At 42.9% G+C, this 17,684-nt stretch overlaps 1 protein-coding gene across 1 annotated transcript in view; it reads right to left on the bottom strand.

Annotated features, from left to right (window-relative positions):
• Positions 1 to 17,684, bottom strand: part of drosha (drosha ribonuclease III) — a 91,645-nt gene that overhangs the window by 31,453 nt on the left and 42,508 nt on the right. Inside the window, exons 22-24 of the mRNA XM_042399097.1 lie at positions 16,243 to 16,345; positions 9,621 to 9,691; positions 976 to 1,020 (exon numbers count right to left, since the gene is read on the bottom strand). Coding sequence (XP_042255031.1) covers positions 976 to 1,020; positions 9,621 to 9,691; positions 16,243 to 16,345 — 219 coding nt within the window. The remainder of the gene's footprint in view (positions 1 to 975; positions 1,021 to 9,620; positions 9,692 to 16,242; positions 16,346 to 17,684) is intronic.

Genomic DNA, 17,684 nt, shown 5'->3' with positions numbered 1-17,684 from the left:
GGGGCCTCTGCTGTGCAACTCACCAGGAAAAACAGACTGCTGGATACAGTGAGTTTATTCTGAGCACTGACAAGCTCAACAAAAACAGCCGCTCCAGTAGATCTTCAGCATTTTGGGATGAAAAAAAAACTGAGTGAGGGGGCAAAGTCAGGGGAGAAAAAAAACAAATATATATACACAGAGATGTACATAAACAAGAACACAGTGTTATTTTGGGCCAAACATGGATATGCAAAAATGTACATATGAAAAACGCAGCGACACTTGTGCACATGCAGGGAGATGAAGAGAATAAAGTGCTTAAAGACGAGTCTCGGCATACACACAAAGAAACACTTTCTCCTCACAAACACATCAGAGAGAAGGATGCCTGACGGTCCCTGGAGGCCCCATATGATTCGGGACTGTAATCCTGTTATGGCATCTTTGATCTCTTCTTCCATATCCTAATTTCAAACAAACACTGTTGACATGTTCAATGTTTCTGGGCAGATCATGCAAAGCAAAGAACGGCAGAGAACACAGAGAGAGAGAGAGAGAGAGAGGGAGAGACTGAAGAGACGGAGAGAGCATGATGATAGAGCAGAGGAAGAATGGAGCGGCGGGCGGAAAGAGCGCGAGAAAAAGGGAGCGATGGCGAAGAGGAAGAGAGACGGAGTAAATGAAAGAGAGGATTAGGGTCTCGACCGAAATGGAGAGCAGCAAACCACAGGAAGAGAACAATGGAGACTGGTGGAAGGCTACTGGGGCCTTGTGACAGCTATAAAAGACTCAGTCACCCTCAGGCAACATAAGTAACAGCTTGCCCACCTCTGTTAGCAACACACACACACACACACACACAGAAAAAACATACATTCAGGCTGGAAACTTCAAAGTTGGGAGATCGCTTTTGTGTCTTGGGGGTGAGGTGAGTTTTAATGAGAGGCATCTAGCCAAAATAAACATCAATAATAAAAACATATCTCAACCAACCTGCAGGGGGTGTGATGGGTAGTTGAGCCAGACCTCCCGTAGGTCCTGCAAAGAGAGAGAGAGAAAAATAAAAAAGGGAAAGGGAAGAAAGATGAGCCGTCAGAGGAAAGAGATTTCGGTATTCCCCCCGTAGGTGTGAGGATCATCTGTGTAACTGTACAAAATAAACATGGTAATGACGAATTACATCATTAAAATAATAAATAAACTGCTTTTAAAGCTGCGGAAGTTGTTGAATTTCATGATATCTGAGTGATACGTTGGATACAACGGTGGTGTTGATCATTTCGTCTATTCCGGAGACACACTAGCCTCACTGGAATCCAGTACATGTGAAAAAAACCAATAAAAGCTTAATTATGAGAGCCAGAGCCCACGAGTTAAAAGGACTGTTTTGATGTGTGTTACAGGTAAGGTTTTCTGAAGAACGGCTTCATTATGAACTGATTTGTTTGGATAAAATACTGTCCAGCGTGGTTGACAGTGATGGCTCTTGTTAATTATGTTTGTCCTGATTAACTGCATTCATGAAAGCTTGCATTAATTGCTTTTGTTAGGGCCACTTGGAGACAGCAGAATAAGCTCTAAACATTATTATAGACATGTTATACATTGGAAATAATTGCTAAACCTTCAACAGATGCTCATTATTCATATGGAGTCTTTGTTTCAGGACACCCGGTGGAATATATGTTTAATATTCACTTTTAGCTCTGTTTTGCTGTCCACCAACTCCTGCAGGAAATATCCGGCTCTTTAGCTGCTAAATGCTCCACTAAGACTCCGCAGTGGACGTAAAAAACTGTGGAAAAACTGTAGCGGTGTGAGACAAGACGGCTCAATGTCGTGGACGCACTGAATTCCTTAGTCCGAGTGTTTTCAGGTGCCATCAGCAGCCCCAGTGGGTGGCGGTGAAATAACAGCGAATGAGTCAGCGTCTCATTTTCAGACCCACGGGTCTGTATATTGACCACCCACTAGGGAGTAAGGTAGGGGGGGGGGTTGGAGATGTGGATTTGAGCGTGAGGTGTTGCAGGTGGATGGTCGGTGCGGTTTGGCTTTGAGAGGTGTGTTGTCTCTAAAGACACATATTGACAGTTCTGGACTGCTTTTGCACTTTCGCCTGTGGAGAGAAATATGTGCAAGATCAACATGTTTTCCTCAATCCTGCACTGAGGGTAACCACACGAGATCGAACGGTAGAGAGACAGAGACTGGAAAATTGACAGACACACAGAGAGAGAGAGAGAGAGAGAGAAGTTGTTGCCAAGAACAATGCCAGCGAGAGGCAGTTTTTGGGCCTGGGGTCTAAGTTGGGTGGGTCTAGCTGTGATAGAGATGTGCTGAGGGGTCTCTAAAGTACAGTATCGCTCAGGTGTTTAAAGGGTTCAAGGAATATAAACCTTTAAAACGTGGTAACAGCCCATGGCGTGGGGTTGTGTGTGGTCAACGGCATCAAATGGGCGCCTCATCTTCTCAACTCACCCAGCTGGCAACCCATCGCCTTGAGCAGCCAATGAAAAATGCATGAAGGAGGTCAATACATTTGAGGAAATGCTTCCTTTTGGTTACTTGTCTCTTAGGCTGGAACCGGAGTCGAGAAGCACTAAGTACATAACAGGTATCGAGACAACAGGGAGCCTGCATGTGAATACAGCATGGGTCCTGTGCTGTCGAGGATGGCATCGCTTAAAGAAAAGTCAATAGCGCCGGCTAATGGATCGCTTTGCTTTCGACGTAGTGATTTTGCAGCCACACAAATTGCCACGATACACATGAAAGGACTGATGCGTTTAAAGCTTAGGGCACAGGCATACGGACAATGAGAAAGAAAGGACAGCGAACAAGCAAAAAAAAACAACAAAGAGACGAAGTGAAGTACACACAAGTTTCGTGGGGCTTGTGATCAAGGCTTATGATTAAAATCCGTCCACAAGGCGCACACGATCCGCCCACATGCTGTATATAGACCCGAACAGCTAATGTTTCAATTACAGCCATTCCAAAGACAAGGCAGACAATGATTAAGCCAGCATCGAGTGGGGATTTAAGAATAACAACAGGTTTTTTTTTTTTCACCCTTCTCTCTCTCTCTCTCTCTCTCTCCCAGCATGAGGAAGGTATAATTACTAGGGGAACAAATCATCATGTGCAGCAGCTGAATCACAGCCATTTGGAGGATAGAGCTCTTGTGCTACAAACAGAAAAAAAAAAAGGGGAAAAAAAAAAAACATATGCAAACATGCTTATTTGAATGTCAACGGGCTACCCATTATGGGAGTTGAAATTAAAAGCGAAATGAGAGGCGACTTGGTGAAACCGCCTATAATCTCCACTTTAAAAAAAAGGTGGGCTTCAGTAAGCGCTGCCCTAACCCACAGAGGAATCAAGACCCAGGCTCAGTCTTGCATATACTGAGGGCTCACAAGCCAACCGTGACTAGGCAACGCCACTATAACCTCTACCCACACACACACACACACACACACACACACACACAAACTCACTACCCCCACACACCCCTGGGGAAAGTTGGCCATCCATGATTGGGACATAATGGTGCTCTTCTCTGACAAGGTCCAATGCTCCCTGACAAATTGGTCTCTAGCTACAGGCTGCCAATCAATCCATCAAACGTAGTAGTGTAGCAGACAAATCGATAAGAGATAGCGTCACTGATCGATACCAACATAAAAGCGGCCCTAAGTCCAAAACGGAGGCTTCTATCAGTGAATGATCAAGGTGATCTTCCAAATATGGGGGAAAGCTAATGTCGACGCTTTGGTGAAGTCTGTTATAGTTGGGGGGTGAAAAGTGCACCCTTTTTTCAGTTTCTGTGAGTGTGGGCAGAATAAAAGCATGTGTGAATGGAAAATGGCCTGTGAATGCGCGCATGCATTCGTTCTCCCAGCTATTACCAAACAAAAGGACACGGCGAAGAAGGCATACACGCTTCTCATTCAAACATTGGGAATAGTAGCCGCAGTTACAGGACAAAGTGTACAAAGTGCATAGATGTCAACAGAGAATGGGGGGGGAAGGACGTTAAAGGTGTTGAAGGGGTAAAGACCGGCTGAGTGCAAAGAGAAGTGGAGCGTATGTTTGAGGTTCATGTAACAGAAATTAGAAACTCACTCTTTCGCAGAATGACTCGTGTACAGTGGATGTTCTTTTCTAAAGAAATACAAATGAATAATGTAGGTGTATGCGGAAAGGAATGGTTCAAATCACACCCTTGCCGCAAGCCGGTGAGACGGCCCTATGGTTGATGAGAGAGCTGGTTCGTAGGAAGTGTTGTCCGACCGCATTGGGAGTCAAAGGTGATTACTGTTGTTCCAAATGGCTACGCTGGAAGGCGGAGTGAAAAGCCGGCCGTTATAGAAGAGTGGGAGACATAATATTGTTTAAATTCAGGGATAATGGCAAATACTTTTAAACTCTCTCTCCAGGAGGGTGTTCATAGTGTTATACTCAGTTGTTCACATTAAAAGTGTCTGAAATGGTTATGTGGGGGATGTAAAAAAAGAGAGCTAGAGAAGACCCTGACAACTGTCTCACTTCTGCAACCAATCACTGTGGGAAGTTGGGATGAATGTCTATTTTGGAAAGTTATAGAAAGGCCCCCGTCCCCGAATTTCTGACATCACAAAGGTGTAGGGGGGGAGGTGGTTTATGAAACCATTTGACCATCCAACGAGCACATCACACACACTGAACTGGCATACCAAGAGACCAAAATAATATCACAGTAAGACAAATCTGATTTACTGGCACTTGTTGCAAAAAAAAACCCTCAATGCAAAATACATGACAGTTAATGTTAAAATGGGGAGAAAAGGTTGTTAGACTCAAACTGTTTGTGCTATCATTGCTCGAGTCAGTTAGAGACAAGCTGCTCTAAAAACCTTTTTGGCACTGCACCCAGAAGTGAGGGAGGTAGAAAGAAGGCAGCGATGCCATACTACCAAAGGCAACTATCACAGCGCCATGGTGACCATCTCGGTTGTCACAGCAACCTTTGTTGGTGTTTGAGTGTGTATGCTTGTGTGGTGGTGGTGGTGGTGTTAATAAAAGGCAAAAGGATTAGCCCATGGGCAAGTAGTGAGATCATCATTATGGTGATTGCTCTTCAAAAGAGGCACTTCCCTCAGGACAGCAAAGTGGCATCAACATCTTTTCCCTGCAATATTGCCCTGCTGTTGAGTCCAGGTTGGGAGCAATTGAGCAGCTCCCCCTGAAGAAGATGCTTCCTGCTTCTCTGCTGATGCTTTAATAACCTCCACAGTAATGTCATTAGCAAATTAGCATCTATTGTTTCCTCCGGGCTTCTGTGTGCAATGAAGCTAGATTCCATCCTCGGCGAGAGCTCCGTTGTTTGGGAACCAGTGCCAGCAAAGGTGATATGTTGAAAGAAAAACAAGGGGACGGAAATAACTGTTGCGCTCCAGCCATGAATGCCATACCAATTAGGGAATAACAGAGAGAGACTAAGAGGGAAAAAAAAACTGTTTGTATGGATAGGTTTTGAGGTGGAAATTACATGCATGCTTTGTCTTAGGTAGTCAATTCTGAATTTTTACCTCCGGAGTTGTGGAGCTTTTGTTTTGACTGGTCTTAAGAGGACTGGTGTGAAACATCTGTGGGGGTAATGACTTTCTTGAGTGTTACTGAGAGGAAAGAATGGAGAGGAAGGGGAAGAGAACAAGAGGGAGCAAAAAAAAAAAAAGGAGACACCAGCCAGCATCCTGTTGTTACAGAGAGAGAGCGAAGGAGGGTATGGGACTGATCACCCGTGTGTGAACGGAATACCATACCGACAAATAGGAGCGGCAAAGCCTTCCAGGGTGTAATAGAGAGAAATTTAGAGTCCTTCAGTTTTGCACCGCATCTCATTAGTTTGGTAATGTGCTGTGTGAAGACCCATTCTGATGTGTTAAGCTAGAAATACATAAGGGTTCCAGTGGTCCTGCAGACCATAGAAATTTATCTCACCCTCCGTCCGTCTATCTCTCTAGCCTGCCCCACAACTCTCCCCCACCCCCATACCCATCATACCACCCCGGCTGGTGTTTGGCTTGCTGGTCTGCGTCCATCTGTCTCCTCTCAGCTTTGTATGAGAGAGTAGTCATCAGGAGGACTCAGCAGGGGGGGGGGAGGGTGACAAGCCATATTATTTCAATCCGCGATCTGCAAGTCTGAAAACTTTGTTGAAAATCACTTATATTTGTTCTCTGGAGAATCTCAATCACATGCAACCTATGTGTTCCCTCAGCATCTATTAGTATGGCATTAAGTGTGGTTTTACTATACAGTGCAGTTGAGCAAAATGAGTGAGATTTTTATCATTAATTGCATGGCATAGTAAATATTTTCAATGGACAAACTGGGCTGTACAGAGTATTGTGACAGTACCACAAGTTTCATGATTGGCGGTCAAGTTAGATGGGAATGGGCCTTATTTGGTTTGATAATAAAATGGACTGGAATAGAGTGGAGTGATGTATGTCACTAGCAGAGGCAATATTTTTTTTTTTTTTTTTTACCAAGCCCTCTTGAAAGAGAAAGAGAAAGTGTCTGCAACTGTGAAGCTGGTGTGTTTTATACACTGATGTGACGTCTTTGTGTCTTTGTACCTTCGCTCAATGGGAAGTCTTTTTGTGTTTTTGTAATTTGAGCAGTAGTATTCAAGGCTACGCTGCAACTAGTCATGTCAGCTGGTAAAACTGTAATGGCAGAGTGGAGATTGAAAGCCATCAACAGTATCATTTAAGGACCATCAGATATCCTGAGCTTTAACACTGTCAATATAATTGTGTTACCTTCACTTTGCTATACATCCTAAATACATCACTGCATCATTTGTCACTTTTGATTAATAAGTAAATGTATATTCTTGTTAACTTAAGTAGTATGACATGTTTTGTGCAGCACTAAAAGTTACTCCTGTGACTGTGGCAACTATTTCTTTAAATATAAATGTGAAATTACCTTTTGTATTGATGAACTCTGAGTGTAAATCATGAGCTTCTTGTGGGGTACTAGTTAATTTTATAATGTAGCAACATTCAGTCAGTCATTTAATAACCAATATGGAACAGATTTGAACCCTAGATATCATAAAACTTTTATTCCTTTGTTGGAATTGAGGAAACTTGTTTATTCTCTATTTGAATGACTAACTCTTCTTCTCTTCTTTTCTAGGTAATTCCACTTCCTCCCTTTAACATCAAAAGCGGAGTCCCTCAAGGTTCCATTTTGGGTTCCCAATTATTTTTTATTTACATGCTCCGCTGTGCTGATATTACTCATAGTCATGATCTCTCCTTTTATTTTTATGCAGATAATACCAATTGTACGTACCATTTTATCCCATCAGAATCAAATAATCTTGTTTTTCTCTGGAAAGTTGCTCCGTTTAAACTTCCTGAAAAAACAACAAATGGCTTTACCCTAATTTAAGTTTTGAAGGTTATGTACAAAGCATCTTTCAATCCCATTTTTCAACTGATATATAGGCTATATATATAAAATATGTTCTTTATCCTTTTCAGATTGAGTTTTTTACTCTCTGAATTTCTATTGTATCGACCCATTAAAATCCTTGTTTTCTTACCTAAGCTGCAAAGCCCACACTCATCTCCAGCGGCTTCAAAATGCTGATGCTAATGCTGACACTCTAAAGAAGAACATAGAATATAGATCACATATCTCCCATTTGGCAATCCTTTTACTAGCCCCCCATTAGATTTTAGAAATGATTTTAAGATCTTGCTAGTTACTTAAGTGCTGAATGATTTAGAGTTCCTGTCTTGTCCTGCTTGTATCTCTGAGTTCTAACGTCCTTATTCACCATTAATCTTAGATCTTGTAATATAGTGTAGCAGTTATTATTATCATCATCATCAGGAATAATAACTACAGACTGACTTCATCTAAAATTAACCATAGTTTATACAGTTCTGCATCTGATAAGTCTATATGTCTACTGAGGTTCCTTTTTTCCATGCAGCATGCAAACACTACACCCTGTTTTTGCCTCTTCTTTACTCACTGAACATGGATACCACGTCTTAAAATACCATCATAAACACACCTATTTTTCCTCTCCTCTGTTGTCTCCCCGAGTGAACACCCGCAGTCCACATCTTATCAGCAGGACTATCAAGGAAACATGCAACAGCAGGTATCTTTTGTAGCCATGGGATACTGATGTGCTCAATGCTGAGGATTTCTTTTGCATGAGCGGACGTATTTGTGTTTCTCTTTGTCTATATGCTAATTATCAATGTAGATTTGAAATCACAATCTTGATTTTGGCGTACCCTATCCTCTGGCCTGCTCCAATAGATGCTGTACTACTCCTCATAATAAAATGATATAATGTTTGAAATTTATTGCGTTTCTTTTCTGTTCAGCAGCTCCAAAAAAAAATCTGTCCTAACAAATAAAGACCTCCACACACTGAAAACCCAGTAACTCGATTACTGCTGTCTTCTTTCATTGCCAAAGGATGACAGTAAAAACAGAACCAAGGACATTTCAGCTTTCCACATAGAAGCAAGTACTCAGCACTCGAACACAATGGCAGACCACACAGTAAAAGAGACTCAATCAATTTGGCCGAGTACGGAGTGAAAAACATGCAAATGAAAAAGCTAAAATGTATAATTGCACATTGAATTATTTAGTCCTGAAGATAATAATAATAATAATAATAATGTTTTTGTTTTTTTTATCCTTCAAGCAAATTTCAGCCACTCTGAGGTTTTGGGGAGAAGTGATCCCTAATTAATGATAATCTTCCTCAGTTGTTTTGTGGTGTGAGGTCTTCAAAGATTCAGTCCTGAAGCTTCTGATTCGGTCTCTCAAAGACCCACCGGTTTGGATCAAACATGTTTGATAGATCGCCGCGTGTCCCGTGTCCTGTAGTGTGTGGGAGTCACCGACTGAATCTCAGACAAACACCCTCAACAGCCAATTAGAGCCGAGCCTGCTGCTACACACTAGACCTGCTGCAAGTCATTTAATTGATTCATAACATTCCTCGCCAAGATAAATGCAAATACTGATTCATTCATCAATTATTCATGCCTGCTGATCACACACACACACACACACACACTCTCAAACAATAGCAGGTGTCCTGCTAAAGACTGCCAAACTGCAATGTTCCACACCTCCAGTTCATTCTGCAAAAAATATACAAGCCATGTTCAGCTTACGGCTTCATCCTCATCTTCCCTTTTTTTTCCCCGTCGTATCGTTCTATCTTTTCGCATGATCAGTGTAAGCAGATAGTCAAAAGTATTGGAGGATAAAGCGAGATTATGTGAGATCTCAGGTTCTGAAGCTGCATAGCGTTGGGTGTTGTGCAATGTGTGGTATTTTGCTAAAACATGCAGCGTGTGGGTTTCAACAAATAAAAGAGACCAGATTGGTGAAAGCATTACAGTTATGTCTTCCACAGTTTAAAATGGAAGAAAATCTCATCTAGTGTGTCCGCGGCTCCCGTTCTTTGACTGATCTGTACATGCATATGACAGACAGACAGCGACACACACTCATGTAAAGAAATTTTTAAAAAAAACTACAGAGGCATGTGGCAGACACCGAATTAGAGCTGAATTATAAATGTCGTGAGTTACCTCGCCGTTGAAAAGCAGTCGACCGAAGAGCTGCCGGGCCTCCTCCAGGCCTCCCTCCAAATACACAGCACCTGAGGAGAAATAGAAATAAGAAGAAGGATGAATGAGGACAAAATGAAAACAACAAAGTTCAATCAGGAAGTGTGTTGCTGGAAATTATGCAGGATAAACCATTACCCAACCCCCCCCCCATCAACACAAATTTAAAATATCTATGAAAAGCATGACGTTCCACCAGTGCATTGCTTGTGTTTAAAAAAAAAAAAAAAAATTCCTGCAATTCTCAGGCAATTTCAGACTTCTCTCCTAATGGAAAACTTAAAATTAATTGAACTCGGCAATGAGTTATAATTGCTTTATTAAAAGTAGGAGTGCATTTTTATTGCTTTTTTGACGGTGAAATGACCTCAGGGTTCCTGTGCAGATCCACCTCCCTCTTGTCAGAGCGCAGTATTAGGAGGAGGAGGAGGAGGAGGAGGAGGAGGAGAGGAAGGGATAGTTGCATCACCGGCCAAGGTCATGTAAACATCAACGACTTGAATTCAGAGCGGCAAGGCTGAGCTTGTGTCAGATGCTTAGATATGAGAAGAGGCCTGACAAACAAATAGAAGCCCACGTAACACTTATGTACTTATGTTGTAACGCAGTCATGGTCAGAACGGACAAAAAGTATACTGTCCTCTTTGTCGCTCGCCTACGCGCTCAGCCGTTAGTTTATCTGTGCAGATGTCCACACCGACACACAGAATGCACTAAAAAAAAAGTTGAATTGAGAAGAACAAAAACAACTTTTTTTTATACAAGGAGTGCATACACCAACACACACACACCAACACACACACACAAAAGACAAGGGACAAAGAAAGAAATTCGATAGAGGATTGGACCTAAATTGCGGAGAGATGCTGTCACAGCAAGCAACGATCAAGACAAGTAGGCCAAATTTGTCTCTCTATGGGAATGATATGCAGCATCTTTAGCTCATTCCGCTGCAATAGTCAGCTCCTTTACACGAGTCAGCTCTCCTTTGTGTGTTTTGTTGTTTTGCTCCTCTACTGTTTCTCCTAACAGAAAAAAAAAAAAAAAAAAATCAGTGGAACTATCACGGTGCCTTTAAGCTGCATACAACTTGGAACCATCACACTTAGGGTAGCTCATTCAATTTAGAAAGCAATAACCACCTGGCAAATTGGGTATACAATCGTGCAGCGGTTTTTATTATGTGCATAAATGAGCCGGTGGAAATGGGGCGCGGTGCGGTCGCCGGTCTAAATGCGCAAAAACTGCTTTCACGGACTACATCAAAAACATATGAGGGATTCATCATCTGGGGGAGGGAAACTGCTTTCAGATGGCTAACAGACCATTTACACACACACACACACACACACACAAACAGTCAAGATGCAGCCTACATAACCGAAACCATAAAGAAATACAAACAAACCACCTAGAACAAAAGACAAACACACAAACGCTCAACCCGCTCTATCTGCCTCGCATGCCCTTTACTTCTAAACAGAGTGGGAAATTACTACCAGCCATTGCCCAAATGTTCGTAAAATTTGATTAAGCCTGACAACTTTGTCTCACCCGGCAGCCTCTGTTGGCAAGTAACAGACTCGCATTCGTTCAGAGGCCTTTTACTAATATAAAAACCTAGTTGAGTGGTAAAATAATGAAAGTAGCTTGTGAATTTTGGAAGGCACCAGCCACTTTGGTTTTTAGAGAAAAAAAAAATGCTTGCAACTTGAACACAAAAAGGCCTATAAATCAGTATCTTTAAATCTAAACTCTTGTCAAAGTCAGCGAACGCATCACGCCATTAAACCCCTTGCAGATGTGCACCAGTGAGCGAGGCCTCTGTAATCTTGGCATGACGGGGGAGAGCGTCTCGCTGAGGTTGACCACAGGAGGCTCTAGAGAGGGGAGCAGCTCTTCGTAGGATGTTTTCCACTATGCATCAGCACTGAGGATTTGTGGTTTTACCGTAATGCGGACCTCGGTTCTAAACGCTGCTACACAGCAGATGTTTCCTCTGGAGACCAGCTGTGGGAGTATAAGAGCTCCCTCCTAAGACCAAGTTTTTGAATGTCTTTCAACTATCACTCATAATGCATTCATCTGCTGAAGCTAGGGGGGTGTGGGTGGGGCCGGAAGGCAATTTTCTTCATGTTTTGATGACACAGCAGATTTGCAAAGTTCCCCCAAATGGAGGCCTCAAAGTCATTGAAACTAAAAGTTTTTGCTTCTGATTAGATTTTTCAAACTTCTTCCAAGAGGAAGGAGAAGGTGTGTGAGGTAAGCAGGGAAAGAGGAGGAAGAAGCCAGGAGAGCCTCAAGGGATTTAAAAAAAAAAAAGGTATTACAAATCTCAAAGCAACACCTTTGGTGTCAATCAAAGAGCCTGTGGATGAAGAAAACCAAGATATGCAGTTAATTCTAACATGAACGCTCTTGACAAGTAGGGCTGTCCATGCAAAAAGTGTGCCCCAAAGCCATCCAATCAATCCTACAACTTGCCGCAATCATTAAACGGAGATCTGTGCTTCACAGTCCGCCTCACCAGCGCTTGCAAAGTTGCAGCTGACGCCCTGAACGCCCAGCCAACTCAACTGGCAATTATATGCTAGCATCTCTCTCTCTGCAGCTCATCCTGCAGTAACATCATGCTCCGGCCAAATATCTCTGCAGTCTCAGAGTTTCAGAGCGTTCGACCCGCTGAGTTGTCGACTCTGCCAGGGAGGCAAAATGCAGGAGGGCCTAACAACAGAGATAAACCTTCTTTGAATATGCACATAGAGAATCACTGACACTGCATCTGAGTGTGCAGTGGATGCCCTTTTGACACTTATAGGACAATGTGATTGATCCACCTGCTCCTAAGTCAAATCTCTTGCATTTTAACTCATTTACCTGCTTGATATTTCAGTAAATTATCACTTTAATGTTTTATACGTCGATCTTTGCAATCTATTAGACACATAGCTTAACAAATCTGGGTGTTTAATCAACTTTAGGACCCAAAAATGGAACCAAAGCCTACTGGAGCCCAAACTTTAAAAAGTGCAAATTTGATACAGGTCAGAGAGAGAACACAGTGTGCAAACTCTAACAAAGTTTTTATCCAGTACTGTGTAGAGAATATCAGTCATGGCCAGTGAAGGCCATTAATGAATCTCCACATCTGTCATAAGTCTAATTCAGACAGCCATGTCGACTGTACAGTGTTATGTTTAGGAATAGAATTCCAATGTCTGTGGGCTTTCAGTGACCAATAAAAACCCAGAGTCAGGGGCATATGAAACACCAGCCGCTGACAGTCACATTAATAACCTAGAATGAATTATTCAAAAACGCTCAGGCTCTAATCCATCAAATAATATATTAAGCCGCTCCCTCTCAGCTCAATGGGGGCTGAAGCGGCGGACGGACACAGAAAGCAACAAATTAAAAGGTAGGAAAAAAAAAATAATAAAAATAAACGAAACGAAAACATGAAAATAGAATTTTTCACCACAGCGGCAAACAAAAGGCAGGCTGAGTGCATTGTGACATCAAACATCTTACTTTTCAAAAAATGTGGCTTGGAGCAGGGGAGAAGGGGGGGGTAAGACATAGAAACAAAAAAAATAATAAAAAAATGAGGGCGCACAAGAACTCCACCACAGCTACCACCGCAGCAATTAACAAAGGAAGCAGTACTCGCTCAATGAATACACCGGCTGCATTGTGTATGAATCTGATATTCAGCAAGTGAGAGATAATCCTTTCTCTCCATTCTTTTAATAGGAAGAGCTTAGAGAGGGCCCTCACAAAGGTTCACCATCTGTATCCCCCATGGCTGCTGGCAGCGTATAATCCACAGATCAACTGTACAAGGAAATTAGGGCCATAAAAACAGAGTGGGGGCCTCTTTTCTTCTTCTTCTTCTTCTTCTCAATTCTTTTTACAAAACTGTTCGGTAGGAAGGAAGCGGCGTGGCTTATCAGTGAAGAGGACCTGAGAGGGGAAACGGGGAGGGCAACAGGCGTGCAGGAGTTTCTATGAATAAGCGGAGAGAGAGAGAGAGAGAGAGAAAGTGCTTTCTAAAAGACGGAGAGGTAAAGTGGGCAAGAGCAAAAGTATAGAGGGAGGGGGGGGAGAGAGAGAGAGATGAGGGGAGGGAGGAGGTGGAGGGGGGTGGTACAGGATGGGAGGTGCGCAGGCCAAAAGAGCCCAAATGAGAATGGCCCACTCCGGCAGAAGTTAATGACAGGGGATCAGAAAAGCAAGATTTCCATTCAACACTTTGAATTATTCAGGGTTGCAGGGCACCCATTTGCATTGCAGATGCCTTTGCTTTCCATTCCTCTACTGCTCTCTCTCTCTCTCTCTCTCCATTCTCTCTCTCTCTCTCCCCCCTTTTCTTTCTCTCTCTCTCTCTCTCTGTCTGTCTGTCTCAAACAAGAGAACGGCCCTGCCTTAGGGTTAGGGAGATAGACACATTCTCGGGCTCCCGTGGAGGGAAAGCTTCAGCCCATGCAAAGCAGGAGATTATCTGCCATTTCCAACACAGACCAGGTTCAACGGTCACTGTGGCAGAGAAACAAATAAAACAAAGGTCAAAAAACATGCATAGTAAGCTGGCAAAGCTATCTGCCGGGGCCTCGGAAAATATTATGAGCATTTTCATATTCCATCACGAGCGTATGGAAAGAAGGGCGCATTTGAATTCTATGCATGTGCGCGCTAGGAGGGAAAAAAGGTGTTAAAAAGAAAAAAAAAAACTGATGGTACCTTTGGACAACAAGGCGACGATACGTCTGCTGATGTGGTGCCTGCTGCTTTTTGGGGAAAGTGGTGGTTTTTGACGTCTGTCAGGTTGAAAAGCACGAGCGCGCGCGAGAGAGAGAGGATGAAATGACAGCGTCTGCCGTGCCCCCTCGTAAGCATCGTACGGCACACGTGAGAGCGATCTGAGTTTGTCTTGTAAGGAGGGAAAAAAAAAATGTTCAGTGGGAGAGTTGGAAGGCTGGAGGGTGAGGAGGGAGAGGAGGGAGGGAGGGAGGGAGGAAATGACAGTGACAGGATGACTCATCATCTCTGTGGCACATCTTTCACCTAATAACACCCAAACTCTAGATCACAGGGGGGGAAGAGAAAAAAAAAAAAAAAGAGAGAGAGATGGAGGAACGCAAAGAGACAAAGAATAAGTCAGAGACAGGGGGGTGGAGACGGATAGACTGCTTGAAAACAAGGTCTTAAAGGAGGTGTTTGAGCTTAAAAAAAAAAAGTATGAAGATGACAAAAGTCGCAGTGAAAGAAGAGTGGCAACATCAGACGCCGTTCTCGACGCCACTCGCTTTGAATGTCTCAAATCTGTGCGTACGCGCGCGTGTTTCGCATGTGCGTCTTGATATATTTTCGAGTTAGTAATCCATCACCGACAACAGGGTGCTCTCCTCTGACAGCAGTTTTTTTCCCCTCACAGGTTCCTTTATAACAACATCCCTGTTTATTCATCACTTTTATTAAGTTGAAATTTTTTTTTTTTTAGATAGAAGAGGAGAGAGAGAGAGGAGAGGAAGACGGTCGAGGCCCCCGCTGCCTTGCTCGGATGTGTGCCTGCGATGAGGCTGCGACAGCCACGGGACAGAATAGATTATGACTTCATCTCTGCCGATAATGAACCCGTAACAAGTACAGGGCCCCGGGGCCGACAGGGGGCCATGGTGCCAGTCAGCACTTTCCCGCCACTCTTCACACACACACATGCTGTGTTTTTTTTTTGGTGCAAGGGGGTGGAAAGAGGGAGGCGAGGATCTCTCTTTTAAAGCCACCCACTTTCTGTATCTATCATCATGGTGGGAGAAGGGGGGGGGGGGGGGGGCGGGGGGGGGGGCAGAGATGGCTGAACTGGTTCAATCAAGATGGTGATAAGATGAGGAAAAGCTGCCGACTCCGCAGCTCTCCAGGAGTGAAGCTTAGCTTAGCGCTGCGCCCATGGGGTTGGATGGAGAGAGAGAAGGAGACCGTTCCCCCCCCCCCAACACAACAACAACGAGATTTTTGTTTGTGTGTGTTTTGTGTGTGTGGTTTTTTTCCAGTGAGGGGTCCTAATCACTTCACAAACTCTACCGCTGAACTGCTAGCGGGGGATGAATAGCCAGCTTGTGTATGTGTTTGGTGTGGGTAAAAGGAGAGATGTGCTCTGGGGATTGCCTGTCCAGCCAGAGGTCAAACCGCATCTCCTGAGATCAATAAAAGCTGGGTAATGTGTCCGGGATCTAATGGGAGATCCACTGCAGCTATTTACACAGCTTAACACACACACAAACCTGAATTAGACTATTAAAAGATTCAATTTTATTCAAAGCAAATGAACTTAGCAGGTGAATTAAACACATAAATGCAAAGAGGCATTACCGATACCTCCACTAACACTAGAGTATTAAACCCCCTACTGCTGTTTGTACTGTGCTTATAAGAGCAAAGAGACAGTATTTGTTTTCATCGTATGTACAGTATATCTACCCTATTAGGAATACATTAACATATTCAGTTCACTCCCTCTTTTTTTTGTTCTCCTGCACACCAACGCCCTCGCTCCTCCTATCTCTATGTCTTGTGGGAATCTCACCGATGAGAGCCTCGAAGCAGTTGGCCATGGCGTGTCGCAGGTCAGACTCCCGGCACAGATCCGGTCCGTGTGCGTAGAGCATGAAGCGATCTAACTCCAGTTTCTGTAACAAAAAAAAAAAAAAAAAGACAAACATATTCATATCAGCGTGCCACCGCCGACACCCCCGGTAATAGCCTCTTCAAAAAGTAATAGCATTTTTTTTTTTTTTTTTTTTTTTGGGGTATTGCACATTTTCATAGGCTCTCCATGGAAAACAAGGGGAAAAAAAGAAAAGGGGGGGCTGGGAAGGGGTGCAAGAAACTCGAGGGAAATGAAAAAGATTGCCTGCCCTTGCTGGAAAAGGTTCTACTTCATGGCACTGACAGATGTGTCCATGTGTTGTCCAGCTGTGGCATGATGCACTAAGCCGACACAGGAGGAGAGTTGTTCGCACACGTGCACGTGTGTACGCACGTGAACAAATTACACTGGCACGCACACACAGACACGATAGATAATCCCAAGATAAATTGTGAAATAGTACAGCGGTGACCTTCATTCTCTCTGAAAAGAAGTGCGTTCTTTCACTACTTTCTACAACATACAGAACATTAGTATTACAAATACTCAGAAAAGAGACGTGGGCTTTAAGCTGCAGCATCCGCTGACCTTCTACCTCAATAACACTAAAAAAAATAAGAAAAACTGATATTGAACTTGCTACGCTAGACTGTATATTATTATTATTATAATAACAACCTGCAGTGTGCTATTCACCGCTGTCGTATAATGTTACCTCATGTCCTTGTGTTACTACTTACCTGTATATAAAAATACCTCTGCTTATGTGTGTGTGCATGTATTATAAGTTCATATATTCAGTGTAAAGTTAATTGTATTGTAATCTATGAAAGGTCAATCTGCGCAGAATGCAATATTGTGCATATATTGTATTGTACAAACATTATTTATTATCTGTACAGTGTTGCGTTTCTTAGCTACAGCACCTTCTTGTGTGTCCTGTTTCATGGTTTTATGTGACTCTGCTTCTGCAACACCATCATTTTTCAGTGGTATTAATAAAATACTTTATATCTTGATTACAACTATTTAATTTTTGACATTTTTATTGACCTCACTGTTGTCCTTGAATGAAAGATGTATATTCTTTGAATGGACTCTTCCATGTTTTTTATAAACATGTAAAGCCTTTTAGGTAATTTTTCTTTGTGATGGAGCTTCAGCTGTGTTTGGAGCTGTTGTTGATGTGTGTAAAGCCAAGTGAGATGATGTATGTCATCACTAGGTTGCACAAATAAACTTGTGACCAGTATCAATGCTAAGACTAAACAAGCCTATATGGTAAAGTTTTGCAAAAAAAATCACCTAATTCACCCAACAACTCAAGATGCTATTAAACAAAGACACTGAACATCCAATAATAATGTTTGCATTTAATG

This window comes from Thunnus maccoyii, chromosome 21, assembly GCF_910596095.1.
Source record: "Thunnus maccoyii chromosome 21, fThuMac1.1, whole genome shotgun sequence".
NCBI classification, from domain to species: Eukaryota; Metazoa; Chordata; class Actinopteri; order Scombriformes; family Scombridae; genus Thunnus; species Thunnus maccoyii.
The sequence above is the reverse complement of the archived record's forward strand: the minus strand, read 5'-3'. Positions and strand labels throughout refer to the sequence as shown.